At 37.8% G+C, this 18,531-nt stretch overlaps 1 protein-coding gene across 7 annotated transcripts in view; it reads right to left on the bottom strand.

Annotated features, from left to right (window-relative positions):
* CDC42BPA (CDC42 binding protein kinase alpha) overlaps positions 1-18,531 on the bottom strand; it is a 322,264-nt gene that overhangs the window by 101,890 nt on the left and 201,843 nt on the right. For all 7 annotated transcript variants that reach the window (XM_073338668.2, XM_073338662.2, XM_073338664.2 and 4 more), the window contains exons 11-14: positions 15,899-16,021; positions 7,883-8,016; positions 5,517-5,759; positions 5,120-5,230 (exon numbers count right to left, since the gene is read on the bottom strand). In XM_073338668.2, the coding sequence (XP_073194769.1) occupies positions 5,120-5,230; positions 5,517-5,759; positions 7,883-8,016; positions 15,899-16,021 (611 nt within the window). The remainder of the gene's footprint in view (positions 1-5,119; positions 5,231-5,516; positions 5,760-7,882; positions 8,017-15,898; positions 16,022-18,531) is intronic.

The raw sequence follows: 18,531 nt of genomic DNA, 5'->3' as shown, positions 1-18,531 counted from the left end.
ATCTGGGCCTCCCAATTTAGTCCCATTATGCTGTTCAAGTTTGGCTTCTACCTCGGATATGGTAATATCTACCTTCATATCCTCATTCCCATTTGTCATGCTACCATTATCCCTAAGCTCCTCATTAGCCACATTAAAGACTGAGGCAAAGTATTTGTTTAGATATTGGGCCATGCCTAGATTATCCTTAACCTCCACTCCATCCTCAGTGTTTAGCAGTCCCACCTCTTCTTTCCTTTTTTTCTTCTTATTTATATGGCTATAGAACCTTTTACTATTGGTTTTAATTCCCTTTGCAAGGTTCAACCTCTACATGGCTTTCGGCCTTTCTCACTTTATCCCTACATGTTCTGACCTCAATAAGGTAGCTTTCCTTGCTGATCCCTCCCATCTTCCACTCCTTGTAGGCTTTCTGCTTTTTCTTAATCACCTCTCTGAGATGCTTGCTCATCCAGCTTGGTCTACAACTCCTGCCTATGAATTTTTTCCCCTTTCTTGGGATGCAGGCTTCTGATAGCTTCTGCAACTTTGACTTGAATTAATCCCAGGCCTCCTCTGCCTTTAGATCCACAAGTGCTTCAGTCCAATCCACTTCCCTAACCAATTTCCTTAATTTTTTAAAGTTAGCCCTTTTGAAATCAAAAACCCTAGTCGTAAATTTTTTTTTTATCCTTCCGTTCAGTTTGAACTGAATTAACTCACGATCACTCGAGCCAAGGTTGTCCCCTACAACCATTTCTTCTAGGAGGTCCTCACTACTCACCAAAACCAAATCTAAAATGGCATCCCCTCTTGTTTGTTCAGCAACCACTTGATGAAGGAATCCATCAGCTATCGCATCCAGGAAAATCTGAGCCCTATTATTACTACTAGCCCTTGTCCTCCAGTCTATATCTGGGAAGTTAAAGTCTCCCACAATCACGCAGATCCCATTAATATTTACTTCATTAAAAACATTAAAGAGGTCTCTATCCATATTCAAATTAGATCCCAGAGGTCGATAGCACACCCCAAACACTATCCCAGGGGAGGCTCTAGTAACTTTCTTCCCCAGTGTGATTTTTGCCCAGTATTAAACCTGCTCTGGGACAGTGTCTCTGATGCAAGAGACCAGTGTGCATCAGCAGTGAGGCTCTCCCACTAACAGCTGAAATCACTGAGCATTGTGTTAAGTGGGGGACCCTGAAGACATCTAGGCGTGCCCAGCAGGGTGGCTGGTGAAGAGGCGTGGCAAGGGGCCAGCAGGGCAGCTGGTGGAGAATGCCAGAGCAAAGCCCCGCAGAGAGCGGCGGCAAGTGAGTGCCTGAGCAGCAGAGTGTATGACGTGCCTCCTTACACTCCCCCCCTCCACCCAAGGTAGGAAGTGAACTCTGCAGATGCACCTCTGAACTCTGGGTCTGCACTGTCCAAGGTGGTGAGTGTGGTGCAGAGAAGGGACGGGCACATTAAAGGGACCTTTGGGTTGCTGGACTTAAGAAACTGAGGGGAAATGGATACTGCCCAACTTACTTGGTGGTGGATTTTTTTTGTTCATGGTTTATGTTTATAAACCCTGCTTGCGGTGTTTTCCCAAATTAATGCCGCAGTATTTCCCTCCTTTTATTAAATGCTTTTTTTGCGACACTCAGACTCTGCTTGCGAGAGGGGAAGTATTGCCTCTTAGAGGTGCCCAAGGGGTGGTGTGTAATTGTCACTACGTGAGGCTTGAGCTGGATTTGTGTTGTATTGTTGAAAAGGAACCCCTAGAAACTGAACCCGGCCCTTGTTGCTGCCAATTCTGACTGGCAGAAGGGTTACACGTATTTTTCAAAAGCTTAAAATTAAACTACAGCTCATCAGTGAAATAAGTAAATAGAAAATAAATTTGGGGCTGGCCTGAGCTTGAGCTCTAGCTATGTATGTGTAACTATTTTTATATACATTTTTTTGACTGCACAAATGATGCAACTGTGATGTATCCATCTGAGGAATAAATCTACTGTATTTGCACATAGATGTTTAGAGGCCATGTTTGAGAATCTGAAACAGTTTCCATCTCTCAACTAAGGCAAATAATACTTCCTTATTCCATCAAGATGTTGTGAAGCCAACAGATTCAAAATGTTACCAATATTATTAGCAATGTTACAAAATGTATTCAAGTATAAGGACACTATGGTGTCTCTGATTGCAACTCGATAATTAAGACTGCATTGAGTCTTGTACTTAAGCATAGGGAATGTCACAAAAACTGCAGTATTGTTAAGTAGGAACAGTGGCAAAACTGTAAAGTTTTAAAGATGATCACGTAATGTCAGGGTCCCTTTCCTTTATTTTTAAACACTGTGTTCAGTTCAGATAATCTCAGATTTTCTGCTTGGCTTCAGAGAGATTAGCCGTTAGTGACACTGCTATAGTTTGCTTGGTTTGTTTCAGGGCATGTATATCCCTTTGTAGATGAATCATCACCATCATCTGTGGTGAGAAAAAAAAAATCAAGGATCTTATCAGACTTAGTTATGTCAAGAATCCAAACTTGTGATACAAAGTGTTTTAAACAAGCGATTTAAAGGTTTTACGGTTATAAGAGGCTGGCTGATACAACTTGATAGGGAAGATGAAATAAATACATTTAAGTTGAATAGGTATACATACAATTTTTGTTTATATTATTATTTTGCTTAATTTAATAATCTGTTGTTGCTCAGGTAGGCAACAAAAGGGGCATGGGGCTGGGAATTTCAGTATAAATACAGTCTAAATATTTAACATGCCTAGTTTATTTATTTTAAATTTGTTTACAATGTTTCCATCCAAAAGGTCTGGGAATATGCACAAACATATTAATAAAAAATTCATGCAACGTGCAAATGGGACTAATGTCCAAAAACGTCAGTCTCCCAACTCAGACTCTCACACCACATCCTTCTGTTCACTTAACCCTTCCCTTCCCCTCCCCATCCCAGAAAAATAACTTGGGATAATATAGTTTGAAATTCTGTTGAGCTTACTTTAACATACAAAAACCACAAAAATTATTCAGCAATATAATAAATGCAAATAAATATTTGCATTTAAGTCTAGTGCAATAAACAGGAAGTGGAAGACCCTATAACATGTATATAGAAATACACTGATAATAATAGTGGCAATACAATTAAATAATTTGGAAATCAAGAAATGCTTCTTGAATACTATTTAAAGAAAGTTACATTTGCCCTTTGATGGGAATACATCTGTCTTACTATGTTACTTATATTGCTACTATTTTCAACAATAAATTTTTGTTATGATTACAAAAACAAATAAAAATGGTAACATATTTCTGCATGTATCTTCTCTCTACATGTCAGCAACGTCATTATCTGCTCAGTTCACTAACACAAATGAGTTTTCATTACTCTCAGCACTACAGAACCCATAGAGGTGTTAAAGAGTAAACTATGTCTTATACGGCCTCATGCCTCATCCACAACTGCCATCTAAATTCTGATGCCAGACTCTTTATTGCTGATGAAGATATATGAAGCAGAAGGAACACAGCTTCATTTCCAGCTGGTAGGCTGGATTTGCAGCACTAGCAGCTTTATGAATTCTGTGTTTGGGACAAACTGATTCTTTTAAGGCCTAAGTTCTGTATTCTACTTAGGGAAGGAAGGCAAAATTAATCCAACAGAACCTCAGCGTTACAAACACCTCAGGAACGGAGGTTGTTTGTAACTCTGAAATGTCTGTAATTCTGAACAAAACATCATGGTTGTTCTTTCAAAAGTTTACAACTGAACATTGACTTGATACAGCTTTGAATCTTTACTATGAAGAAGAAAAATGCTGCTTTCCCTTTATTTTTTTAGTAGTTTACATTTGACACAATACTGTACTGTATTTGCTTTTTTTTTATTTTGGGTCTCTGCTGCTGCTTGATTGCATACTTCCGGTTCCAAATGAGGTGTGTGGTTGACTGTCAGTTCATAACTCTGGTGTTCATAACTCTGAAGTTCTACTGTAAATATGCGCAAAAGAGTTTGTGAACGGTCTTGTGGATGCTAAGGGTCCCACAGAAATCAAAGGCAAAACTATTATTAATAGATTTTAAACCAGAAAGGACCTTTATGATCATCTAGTCTGATCTGCCTAACACAGGCCATAGAATTTCATGCAGCAATTCCTGTATCAAGCCCATAACTTCACAGGGAATTACTGCATATGTTTTGGGAAGATGTGCTATCTTGATTTGAAGAGTTAAAGTGATGAAGACTCCACCACATCCTTGATAAAATGTTCCAGTGGTTAATTACCTTACTGACTTAGATAAGAACATGGTTTTCCCCTAAATGCACATTTACCTTCATATGGAAACCAGAAAACCAATTTATTTCTAATCATCAACTCTGAGGCATATATCTTCAGACAGTGGAACATCTACAGAGCATGCTACACAACACCAAACCACGAGAGAACATTTGCGCTTTGAATAAAGTCCCTGATCCTGGAAATACTAACACAAGTGAATAATCCCACTGAAATCAGTGGGACTATTTAAACGCATAAAGTTACTCTCTCACTTAAGTATTTGCAGAATTGAGACCTACACCCCCATGCTTGGCTGAGCTATGTAATGATACATTCAAAAATTTTCCTTTACAGGGACATCAGTTATTAGACATTTGGTTCTATTTAGACTTAAATATAATTGAAATATGCAGTCATAAAGTAATGTTTAAAACATCTCCATAGAGCTCTGAATGTACTGATTAAGTTTATATGCAACTACTCACTCATGCTGAAAAATCAAACATTACAAAACACTTCTTCGACTTGTAAAGTGAGCAAATAGTTATGAAAGTCATTGATCAGGAATAAATACAGAAAACCCAGGTGTCACTATGATAGAGATGCTCCTCTAAACATAGCTAACATTTAGCATGAAAAGAACGTACTGGTTAATAGTTTGCGATTGTGGGAAGTTTTCAGTTTTCACATAGCCTTTCGTAGAGACAATTTGATACAAATTTGCCTTTAAGTTCAATACAGAGTGAGGTCAAAAATTCACAATACCCTCTTGGTACTGAAAGCAATTTTACAGCTCAAATCCAAGCTGGCTATTAACTTTAAAGGCATTGAACCAAAAAAGACTAACCTTTAGTCCTTCCAATTCACTCTCCAGCTGTTTAGAGTACTGCTCACTTCGCTCACGCAATTTCCTGTCCTTGGATGCCTCAGCAGCTGCAGCTTCAGCATGGACTTCCAGCTAAAAAAAAAAAAGGGTAACAAACTCTTTTTTTTTTCCAAAACAAAGTTATATTTTTTGGTGTAAGAATTGAATTTTCAATACAAGAGTGAAAAATTCAAAGCTCTAAAGAGAAATTGGATTTTATATAGGAAGTAACAATCAAATGAATAAAGAGTTAAAAATGTACAGACTACGGCTTGAATATATTTTTAAAAGGCAGTGAAGTAAGCATGAATTATTTGTATGTAAATCCTCCACATATAATTACCTTAAGGGACTCTACAAACTCCTTTTCACTACTTACTTCTTTTTTGAGTCTTTCTGTTCTCCGTAACTCTTGCCTTAAGATTTCCACCTTTTGCATCACCACGTCCATCTCTTCCTCTTTATCTCGGACCTGGCGGGTAAGTTTCTGTTTTTGAGAGTGCAAGTCTGTCAGCCGCTCATTCATCTCTGAGAACTCCTGCATGGCCAGTTTCCGCTGGCTGTGTGCATCTTTTAGCTCTTTGGTTTGGGATTTTAATCTCTCACTAGACTCCATCAGTTCCTACAGTTTAAAAAAAAAGTTATAAACCTATAAAGTATTCGGGCCAAATTTTTCCTTTGGATGTGTGCATGAGGGTTTCACTGAAGTGAACGGGAGTCACATATATGCATCCGAAGATAGAAAACTGGTAACAATATATGACACAGACCAGGAGCTTGCAGTGATAGTTCTTTGTAAAGGTAGTGGGCCAGATTATGATCAGTTGAAGTAGGTGGAATTGCTTCAACTATACCAACTCTAAATTTGGCCATTATGTAGATCTAAAGCAAAGGCTTTCAATACTTTTAAGATCTAATCAAATACATGATCTTTGCCTTAGGTTTCCAGTACCACTTAACCGAAGTAAAAAAAAAAAAAATAATTGCATCATTAATTTATTTTAGCTGTCAAATAAAAAATGCAGTGTTAAGTGAATGAAAACAAACTCTTTGGAAGTCAACCTCCTCCACACAGCCATTATAACTCCCATAAACTTAGGCTTGGCAGGATTCAATTATCATCACTACACATCAATAAACGATGATTTCACTGTACATTCACAAACCTACAAAAATATTTCCATTTATAATAATCGAAATTTACAGATAGGCCAAGTAACAAAAATGCTGCTTGAGAATTTATTAGAGTTTGATTTAGGGATATTTACTTTGTATAGTTTGACATGTGATGTTGCAACTTGTGTTTTAATGGTTACAAAGCTTTAACTTTTTGAATCTCACCATCTACTGTTGTTAAATAATTATTGTGTGACTGCCTTCCTTGCATGTATGTGAAAATGTAAATCTATAAAAATAAAAAAAATCTGCTTAAAACAAACACTGATATTATTGGTTGAAATTCTAAAATAATAAAAATCAAATGCTACTAAGCCTACATATACTACACCATAGTATCGAATGTTGCAGCAAGTAACACCAACACAAGTGAATTATCCCTTTAAAGGGATATGGGCATATAGGGAAGTCTATCTAAATTCTGTGGATAACTCTCCAGGATAGCAACTCAACATGACAGAGTTTAGAATAAACGCTAAGGATAATATACCTCAGCTACTGGGGTAAGACTGAGTCTCCACAACAGTTTGGCTAGATGTCATGAAACAATCAAAGCAGACCAGTGCAGAAGGAGTGAGGAAAAGAGAGCCTGCGTAAGCATGCAACAGGGAGTAGAGGAAAAAATAATTTGCAACTTTGCTGGCTACACAAAGTCAAGAGCATTTTCCAAATTTTCTAGCATGTCAAAGGAACCTTAATGCCCAGTATTGTCATGAGGAGAGAGATGGTCTCTCTGGCAGATATGAAGACACACTAAGGGCTTTGTAGGTCAAAACCAACATCTTTAACTTCACTTGGTAAATTAGCACCCAAAGCAGAATCAGGGCACTAATTTAATGTTTTCATGGTGAGAGACCCTGTTTAACGAGCATGTTTTCATATTCTGCACGACATCCTGTTTCCAAGTTGATTTTACGGTATAGCCCCATGTAGAGGTCATTGTGAAAGCATGTATTTATGGTAGCAAGATCTGCATACAAGAGAGAGGATTGCAAGCACCCGAGCAGATATAGAAAAATAAGGGGACGAGGAGAAGAAATGGCAATGGTGAAAAATATTGATTTTTTTCTTCCCAAATTATTTCTTTAATCCTCAGATGTGCAGATCTTCCTTCTCCCTCCCCAGGAAGTGTCCATATACCACAAAGTCAATGTTTCTTGAATAGCTGGAGCAACATTTCCCACTATGCTTACCAGACTTCAGATTAAATCATTACTCTGTACTTGTTCATCTATGCTTTGCCTACTAGCCTTTATAATTATCACCTTAATCTGAGGCCAAGAAAGGCTTTCTGTGCAGGCAACATAGAAATCACTTCATGGATCTGTTTAAGGTCTGGAATCAATTTGCTAGGAACACCCATATGACAGTATACATAATGCTTTAAGTAATCTCTTTGTGTCAAAAAAAGAAGTCAGAATGCAGAAGGTGAGTGATACATTTGTATCACCTTCTAATTAATTTTACTCTGCAAATGAGATGTTAAGACAACTCTCATTTTAAGAGAAATATAATAAAAGTAAAACTGGCTTTATTGTCTAGAAAGATATCTAACAAAGCACTTTGTACCTTATTAAGATCCTCTCTCTCTTGCTTCAGTGCTCTAATTTGTTTCTCAAAAGCTTTGATTTGTCTAGAAGCATCATCTAATTCTCGTCGGGCAGAACTGGCCTCCTCCAGTTGCTGTTCCAGCTGACCGGAATCTAAAAAGAAAAGGTAATGCTAAATATGTTAAGAGGAAATCATACTTACTATCCATTAGCATAGAGTTTGGATGGCCTAAACTGTTTTCCTTTGCATTCCCTTATGCAGGTAGTATGACAAATATAATCTCAAACTAGGGTTGGTGTTTTCGGGGTCTCTTTAAAATCTATGGTTTTTGATTGCCATGTTTGTTTTTAATGTGATGGAACAGACACAGTTACAACATGTTATAATGTGACATGCCAAATGACATACATTGTCATTTTATTATGTGATATAATATGGCAAATACCACCTCATTTCATAATTTAATACAGCATGACATGTGACTTTAGCTATTGTACACTAGGATGCAGCACATTACCTGACATTTCAAATGACACTGTATCCTAACATGTTTTTTCTTCCCCCTTCAAGCAAAAAGCAGCAGCAAAAAAGTGCTGGGTTACTCAAGAGCTAACAAGTCGTCTTCTGTTGTTGATATCCAAATTATTTTCAGATGGTTTTATTTCTAGAGTTGACACCATTGGTGTTTATGTGACCTGCTTTATTATTACTGTAACTACAGGAAGGCACATATTTCTGAAAATCGTTTATTATAAACTGTTACTCACTTAGAAAACAAAAGTAATTTTCAAAGCATATCCAAATTATGTCAAATATAAGAATACCCAAAAGTTACAACTTCAAAAGCAGAATTGCAGAAAGTATAGTAGACCACTGAGAAGTTTGAGGGGGAAAGGAAAATGCATCATAAGTTAATTCCTGTTCTTTGCTACCTCTTTTCTTAAAAGTGTGTATTTGGATATATACACAACTGTAGGTTAAATCCTGGCCCTATGAAATCAATGGGAGTTTTGCCTTAACATCAATGGGGCCAGGATATCACCCCATAGGCGTGTATCTACATAGTACAAACAGAAAAACATACACACTTTTAATAAAAATCTGAAGACCTTACTTTTACTACATTTTCAGAAGTGCAAGCTTAACAGCCTGGCTCTTAAAGCAATCAAATACAAATACCATATGAATACAAATACACATACGTACACACAATTTTTAAGAGCTGCAAGTTATGGAACACAAGGATTTTATAGGCAGATGAATAACTATCAACTTTTATCCCTATAAACACTCTCTACTGTTTTAATTTGTTGACTCTTATTTTAAAACCTTAAAAGAATGTGCTTAAACTGCAGATAGAGCTCAATGCCAGAAATTATTAACTGCCTGTCTCATGTATTCTACTCTGAAGTCACCAGCAGAAGAAAGTTTATATGTAGTTATACTGAGCCAAGATAAATCTCTCTTCTATGCGTGAACTACTTTCTTCCATAGCTTTATTTTCTTTCTTCTATTGCTATCCTTTATATATTTGGCAATATGAAGGATTCCTCAAAGTTTTCCTCTATGTGACTTAGAGAACCATATATATATATATATATATAACTTTAACCTCAAAAATTGAAAGCATATGTTTGGTTGTCATTTCCTGGAAGACTGGATAGACAAAAATGTCATGATTTACGAAGGTCTCATTGGGGAGAGCCCTGAATCTGACACATTTCTAAATTCATTTTCACTATCTTCAACAGGTGCTCATTATTAGACTAGTCAAGAAAGCAGGTAAAAGACTTGAACCAAAAACTGGTAGCTACATTTTAATGACAAACAATAATTCTTCATCCAGATGCAGATATCTATGGATATAAAGCAAATATCCGTAGATATGCAGGGCTCTAATTATAGGCTTAATTCATTAGTCATAGGGATGGGCCCAAACTGCAAAATGTGAATCTGAACTTCCTTAAAATTCAGAGGGCCTAGGGTTTGTGTTTAGAGATAAGGGCCAACCAGAATGTTGGCTCTAGCTTCTGGTCTGAACTCCCCCAAAGTTCGGAAGTGTTCAGATATGAGTATTTGATTTGGACCCATATCTTCTCAATAGCCAAGTTTTATAATATATGTTGTAAAAAGCATATGAAAACACCTACACTGCAACATTCCTGTTCCATCACAAACTTTTATTGGATGGGATCAGATTAGTAAGAACATAAGAAGCAGCCCAGAATGTTCTATAATTCAACAGTTGGACCAGACAAGGCATTCAAGTATACATTGTGGGGAAAAAACATGCCTTGAAAGGGAACAGATTAGGTAACCGTACAGCTCTTTTTTGTCTCTTATTTCTGTAATCATACTCTACTCACAATAAGTTAGACCAACAGTTCTTAACCGGGGACTGGGGCACCCTGAGGGGCCTCAAACAGGTTTCAGGGGTCCGCCAAAATAAACCAGAGAGCAGGGCCGGTGTTAGACTCGCTGGGGCCCAGGGCAGAAAGCTGAAGCCCAAGCCCCGCCGCCAAGTGCTGAAGCTGAAACCCAAACAACTTAGATTTGCAATTGCCCTGCTTGCTACCCCCTAATGCCGACCCTGTCTTTTAATCCACTGGATATGCAGAAAAACAGTTGTTTGTGGCACAGGTGGGTCATGGAATTTTTATAGCATGGTGTGTGGGGTGGGGGAGGCTCAGAAAGAAAAAGATTGAGAACCCCCTAAGTTAGACAGCTGGTTTGCCTCTCTTTTTGTTAATACCTTTAAGTTTTTGCCTGAGCACTTTAAAAATGATTAGTTTCAACCAGAGAGGAGCACATAATGTATGTACAAGTAAATACACACATGGTTACTTAAGTGATGTGCATAATGAAACTGAAAACTATTAATGGATATTGATTTCAATTACAATACAGAACACAAAGTGTATACTGCTCACTTTATATTCATTGTTATTACCGATATTTGCACTATAAAAAAAGTAGTAATATTTTTCAATTCACCTTATATAAAAGTACTGTAATGCAATCTCTTTATCATGAAAGTTGAACTTACAAATGTAAAATTATGTACAAAAAACAACTGCATTCAAAAATAAAACAATGTAAAACTTCAGAGCCTAAAAGTCCACTTCGTCCTACTTCTTGTTCAGCCAAGTTTGTTTACATTTGCAAGAGATAATGCTGCCTCCTTCTTGTTTACAATGTCACCTGAAAGTGAGAACAGGCATTCCCATGGCACTGTTATAACTGGCGTAACAAGATATTTACATGCCAGATGCACTAAAGATTCATATGTCCCTTCAGGCTTCAACCACCATTCCATGCTCATGACAGATTCTGCTCGATAACTATCTAAAGCAGTGCAAACTGACACATGTTCATTTTCATCATCTGAGTCAGATGCCACCAGCAGAAGGTTGATTTCCTTTTTTGGTGGTTTGGGTTCTGTAGTTTCCGCATTAGTGTTGCTCTTTTAAGACTTCTAAAAGCATGCTCCACAACTCGTCCCTTCAGATTTTGGAAGGCACTTCATATATTTAAAACTTGGGTCGAGTGCTGTAGCTATCTTTAGAAATCTCATATTGGTACCTTCTTTGTGTTTTGTCAAATCTGCAGTGAAAATGTTCTTAAAATGAACAACATATGCTGGGTCATCGTCTGAGACCGCTATAACATGAAATATAAGGCAGAATGCAGGTAAAACAGAGCAGGAGACGTACAATTTTTCCCCAAGGAGTTCAGTCACAAATTTAATTAACACATTACTTTTTTAACGAGCGTCATCAGCATGGAAGTATGTCCTCTGGAATGGCAGCATTATCTCCCATAACTTGTTTATCTGAGTGATTTGCTGAACAAGTAGAAGGACTGAGTGGACTTGTAAGCTCCTCAGTTTTACATTGTTTTATTTTTGAGTGCAGTTATGTAACAATAAAAAACTACATTTGTAAGTTGCATTTTCACAATAAAGAGATTGCACTAGGGTACTTGTATGAGGTGTACTGAAAAATACTATTTCTTTGGTTTATCATTTTTACAGTGCAGATATTCGTATTCATAAATAATAATATAAAGTAAGCAGTGTACACTTTGTATTGTGTTGTAATTGAAAACAATATATTTGAAAATGTAGAAAAACATGCAAAAATATTCAATGCATTTCAATTGGTATTCTATTGTTTAATAGTGTGATTAAAGCTGCAATTAATTGTGATGAATTTTTTTAATTGCAATTAATTTTTTCTGGGTTAATGAGTTAACTACAATTAATTGACCACTCTAGTTGCAATTCTGCCCTTTACCAGGCAGCAAAAAAACGGACAATATTAAAATTCCAGCAGCTGCTTTGCTGCTACCACTCTGCAGCTACAACTTATGCACCCACCCAATACTTGTAGGCAGTGTAGTTGCAGCCATGTCAATCCCAGGACATTAAGAGAGACAAGGTGGGTAAGATAATATCTTTTACTGGAGCTCTGTGTAGCTCGAATGCTTATTTTTCTCACCCACAGAAGTTGGTAAAATAAAAGATCATATCTGCCCACCTTGCCATCCACTACTTCATGTATATCTTTAGGATAGGTTTTAGCTTTGTTAGATAGGAAGTATTGTGAGGTGATGGTAGCGAAGTAACTTAATTTCACAGACCAATAGAGGAGTGGATTTCATATTTAAATCTATTACATCAATTATTCAATTTATGCTACAGATTTATAAATTTATACTAACTGTGTTGCTAGTAAATTATTTATATCCCTGACTAAGAAGCATGCCAAAGAAATATATTACCCTACTTATTTAGAGCCATAACATTCCCTCTTGTGGAAAAACCCATAGATGAGCTAGTTACTTGGAAAATTCAGCAATAATTTGAGGGTTTAGTGTCATAGATGTAAGGGTTATGGAGAACCAGGAGCTGTCCTCTGCAGGCTACTAAAGGAGCACAGAGTTCTGTCAGGAACCCTGCAAAGGCCTAAAAACTCTTACATCTGGGGAGAGGAGTGATGATAAGGGAAGCACAGAACGAATGCCAGTGGACCACCTCAGACTAGTCAACAGCTCTCAGTTCTGCTCTCAGTCTCTCCTGTCCTTTATATAAATATTCACTGGAGCAAGGAAGGGTCTCTCCTCTCCCAGTTAAATGCCCTGAGAACCAGGTTAATCCCAGAATAGCCTATAGCCACTCCCAATCTCTCCTGCTGAAGTTGTTCTACGTTGTATAACTATATAAATATTCACTGGGCCAATGGGCAAGAGAATAAGAATGATTCTATAGCTTGGTGATTAAGACACTCATCTGGGAGGTAGGAGATGTGGAATCAAATCTCTCCTCTTAATCTGGCAGCCACCTCTCCTGCCTTCCACACGAGTGCCTTAGGGTATGTCTACACTGCAAAAAATCCCCACAGCAGAGAATCTCAGAGCTCGGGTCACCCAATTTAGGCTCATAATACAGGGCTAAAAAAGGCTGGAGCTGGGCTCTAAAACCTAGTGGTCTGAGGAACGGGGGTGGGGTGGGGGGCCTTGAATAGAGACTGGGAGTGGATGGGTCATTACACAAAGTAAAATTATTTCCCCATGTTTATCCCCCCCACCGTTCCTCTGACATTCTTGTCAACTGCTGGAAATGGCCCACCTTGATTATCACTACAAAAGGTTCCTCCTGCCCCGCTCTCCTGCTGGTAATAGCTCACCTTAAGTGATCACTCTGGTTACAGTGTGTATAGTAACACCTGTTGTATCATGTTCTCTGTGTATATAAATCTCCCCACTGTATTTTCCACTGAATGCATCCAATGAAGTGAGCTGTAGCTCACAAAAGCTCATGCTCAAATACATTGGTTAGTCTCTAAAGTGCCACAAGTACTCCTTTTCTTTTTGCGAATACAGACTAACACGGCTGCTACTCTGCAATGTCCAGCTCTGCCAAGCTGCTGTGCTAAAAACAGAGCATAGCCGCGATAGCACAAGTGGCAGGAGGGCCTAGCTGGCCCGTGTATGTACCTAGCCTCTCTGACTTGGGAAGGCCAGCCCCTTTTGCCACTTGCGCTACTACACCTACACTCTATTCTTAGTGCACCAGCTGGATGAGAGCTAGTGTGGGTATGTCTCCTTGAGCTGGGAATCACACCCCCAGCTTGAGGTCTAGACATACTCATAGGCACAGCCCTCCTCCATCCAGCAGCTTTTGGGACATTTGAGAGATTTTCTGCTCATTCTACCCTCTCAAGGGCTAGTTTTACAAGTGGCTGTTTGGCCCATAATCCTTGTGCATATGGTACATGTTAGTAGTTATTTTTACCTGCATTTCTAATAAAGCCAAAGCCAACATAGTTCCTTTTTCTTTGCACACCAGCCTCACAGGTGTCAGCAACAATGCATAGAACTTTGTGTTTGTTAACTTACTTTTTTAAAGTCAAATGAAGCTAAAAAGAATTAGATGATGAAAAAGTTTAGTGACTTTCTGATGGAGCTGCAGATGTAATAGAAAAATTAAGATCTAGTGGTTAACCCTACATACTATCCCATTTAAGAGATTAGACAAAATGTGGGCCAAACAACTTGACATCATGTCCCAAACTAGGAAACTTCAGGATGTAGAAACTTTATTCACAGCCACCTCCTTACAACCAAGACAGAGGAGGATGCAGAGACATGTCATGAGGAATAAAGTTGTCTAGATCTCCATTGTCTGTTTCAAAGCAATCATCTTTCATGTGCAATTTTTTTTATGTTTTGCAAATTCGACACAGACAGATCATTAGAATGTCTCATTGTCACTGCTGATGACTCACCAAGTGCAATTGTAAGCGATTCCATTTTTCAGACACATGGTCTCAATCTCAAAACCCTGTATTTACAGATGGATCTGAATTCTAGAGTTCAGCTCAGGCGCATTTCTTGGAACAAGTGGTGTTTTCCATGCAACAGAGCACTATTAATAAATTTATGCTTAATCCCTAAAACCTGGATATGTGTTTTACACAATATGAAATTTTAACCTTCCCCCCACAACAAGGCTCAGTTGTCATAGTTATTTGATTCATTTGTCTCCACTTGTTTTGGACAGAAAAAGCCTTTCTGCAGAGCTAAACTCTCAGAAAAAAGTACCTACACATTAGGATATTTCAGATAAAACAAAAATCTTATCTTTTAATGTCATTCCACTACTGCAGCCAAACTGCTGGATGCACTTTAAAATGGTAAAGAAAACTATGAGACTGCATACTGGCTGACACACTGTTGATTTTAAACATATTTTAAAGCAAGTATGATTATAATCAGAATTATGATCATAGCCCATTATGCTTGAAATATCAGGTGCCAAATTTAACTCACTCAAGAATTTACCGCACGCTCCAACGGCACCAGATTACTCAGCGAGAAGGATGAAGTGATATAAATATGCTTCCTTCCAGTTTTTAAAATTTGCTAAGGCTGGAAGGACACAATATAATCACCCTTCTTGGGTTTACCAGTTTCACTTTATTGCTTAAATACGATAATACAGCAAGGGATGGGACAGCAAGAAGTACTATTGTGCATACACGTATGCCTGTGACTTTGCAAAAAAACCTGCTGTACATTTACAACAATTAAGGCAAGTGAAAGACTTAATCTGTTCTTGAGAACACTGTTAGAAAAAATTATAGCAATGCAAATTAGAGTTGAGGTTTCACGGCTACTATTTTAGGGCCTGATTCATAATCAGGTAAATTAGGAATAACTCAATTTACGTCAAAGGAGTTACAGTGGGCATAATAAGTAAAGGTGAATCAGGTCCTCAATGATAAACGTGTACAAAATGGCAGACATATAAATGTAACAGAATGAGAAGGAAAATGTTTTTCTCAGTAATTACTGCTGAATGGTAAATTTAAGATGGGACATCAAAAAGTAGATGCTGTCAATCTTATGAAATCAGCATTAGGTTGAAAAGGAGTGTTTTTCTCAATAACAGTCGTTTTTTTCCTTGTTCATGATAACTTTGTAAGTGCATCTTTTCCACTGGAAGATTGTATGTAAATACTTGGGACTTACCGGTTACCTGTTTTCTTAACTTTTCAATTTCTTCTTTTAAGCTTTTAATTTCTAGATCTTTGCTTGCTGTTATTGGACCATCCACAGTTGAATACTGTAAAGCCTGGACTGTCTGGGTAGATTCTAAAAACAAAGAAGAGTACCATGAGATAAGCCTTCCACACTTCCCCAATATACTCTTTAAGATGTCAGAAGAAAGTGACACTATTGATAAATAGAGAATTGCACAAAATTGTCTCTATACCAATGGTAGAAGACTGGAAAAAAACAGGAGGAACTGAAAATTCATACTGAAGAGAAGAAATTTTACATACTTGACCTTACTGATTCCAGCTGCTTTAACTGGAATGTCAAAAGCATTGATTATTGATTATAAACTGTTCAGGAAAGATAGCACAGGTGGAGAAGTGACACTCTACACTAATGACACAATTACAAGTAATTGGTAACTCAGAAGCACAGGATCTTTAATACATATGGATCAATGTGTTAACCAGCAGACCATCAAATCAAATTAGAGATCAGGATGAGTTACTCCATAAACACCTGTCTTTAATGTGTGTGGAGGGGAAATTGTGGTGTTACAAGGCACTTCAATTTGGTAAATGCATGCTGGAGGTTTCATGCAGCCAGTAGTAAAAGATCAGCAGAGTTTCTAAAAATTATAGATAATTTTCTAACACAGAAAATATTACATCCAGCATGAGGGAGGGACATCATTATAATCGATAAAGATGAATTAATCACTGGACCAAAAGTTGGTGGTTGCCTAGGGACCAGTGATTATGAACTGATTACATTCAATATGGGCAAACAGAAGACAGGTCCAACCAGTAATATACATACTTGGTACTTCACAAGGGGTAATTCCCAAAGCTCAAGAAAATTATGAGTGAAACTGATCGAGAGGAAAAGCTTAGACAAAAAATGCAAATGAAAATTGGGAGATTTTTTAAGCAGAGTTTATTAGATGGCTAAAAAGCCATGATTCCACAATCTTCAACTAAAAGTCCATCCTGGTTGGGGGTGAGGGAAGACAGAAATTATAAATAAAAAACAATATATACTAAATTGAAAAAAGGGGGAATAGATAACAATTGATATAAATTAGAAGTTATGATGTTCAGAAAATTGACAAGGAAAGCTAACGTCATCAGGAAAAAAATCCATAGATAGCAGGGCTAGGGACAAGAAGTTTTTTAAAAGTATACTAGGAACAAAAAAGATGGTAAAATGTTAATCATGAAGAAAAGGCAGAGTGTTCAATTAATATTTTTGGTCTGTACTGGAAAGAAACAGGACGGTGTGGTTGTATCACATGGGGATGATGAAGTAATGGAAGTTACCCAGTCTAATAGGGTGCGACAGAGTGAACTGTCACATGGGGGTGGGGGGAGGGAAGGAAACCAAAAACAAAATACCCAAGCAGCTGACTCTAATTAGTAGTCCTCTCAAAGACTGCTGGGAGTGGAAGGGGTGTGGGCCTATATAAGTTAGATCCAGCTCAATCCAAGGAGGAGAGAGAAGGATGAGGCAGTGCTCTGGAAGACTGGAGCTGTAGCTAGATGTGCCTAAGGAAAAGAATCAGGGGCAGGAGATTGAACAAACACCCGCTGAGCAAAAACTGGGTTTGGGGAGAGTTGGGCAGAGGCTGGGGCTTGCCTCCACAGGAAACGATGGACTTACTGTGGAGGTAAAAAAGCTGTGGAGAAATGGAATGAAGTATTTTGGGTGCAAATGATGATGATGATAATTAAACACCCTTTTGTGTCTATCACTGCATTCTCTCTAGCTCTTTTCTGGGGGGAGGTGAGGAGCGTTGTCTGGCCCTGTGTTTTGTGGTGGTCAGGTCATCCTGCCTCAGAAAACCTGGATAATTTGCATTCAAGAATCCTAAAAGAGTTGTCTGAGGAGATCTCTGGCCCTCTGATGTTAATTATGAATAACGCTTAGAATATCATGAAAATTCCAGTACACTAGAAGAGTGCTAATGTTGTGCCATTATTCAAAAAGAAAAGCAGAATGACTTGGGAAACTACAGGCCCATTAACCTGACATAAATCTGGGCCAAAATAATGGAAAAGCTGATTTGGAAATCAATTGATAAAGAATTAAAAGATAGGAATATAATGAATGCCAGTCAACATGGTTTTATGGAAAATAGGTCTTGTCAAACAAACCTGATTACATTCTTTGATGACATTACAAGTTTGGCTGATAAAGGCAACTGTATAGGTGTACTATATTAAGACTTCCATAAGGCATTTGACTTAATATCACACAACATTCTGATTAACAAATTAGCGCTATACAATATCAGTAAAACACAGTCAATGAATTAAGAACTGGCTAACTAACAGATCTCAAAAAGTAGTTAATGGGGAAATCACAGAATGGTGTTGTTTCTAATGGGACTCCACAGGGATTAGTACTAAGCTTGATGCTATTTACATTTTTCATCAATGATCTGGAAGTAAATATAAAATAATTGCTGATAAAATTTGCCAAACCGGGATGAGTTTTGGCTCATTCAAGCAAAATGTGTTTTAACACAGTCAAATGCAAAGTGATACATCTAGGAATAAAGAATGTGGATCATACCTCGGAAACTATATCCTGGAAAACAGTGATGC

Source organism: Lepidochelys kempii, chromosome 3 (assembly GCF_965140285.1).
Source record: "Lepidochelys kempii isolate rLepKem1 chromosome 3, rLepKem1.hap1, whole genome shotgun sequence".
Classification (NCBI taxonomy): Eukaryota; Metazoa; Chordata; order Testudines; family Cheloniidae; genus Lepidochelys; species Lepidochelys kempii.
The sequence above is the reverse complement of the archived record's forward strand: the minus strand, read 5'-3'. Positions and strand labels throughout refer to the sequence as shown.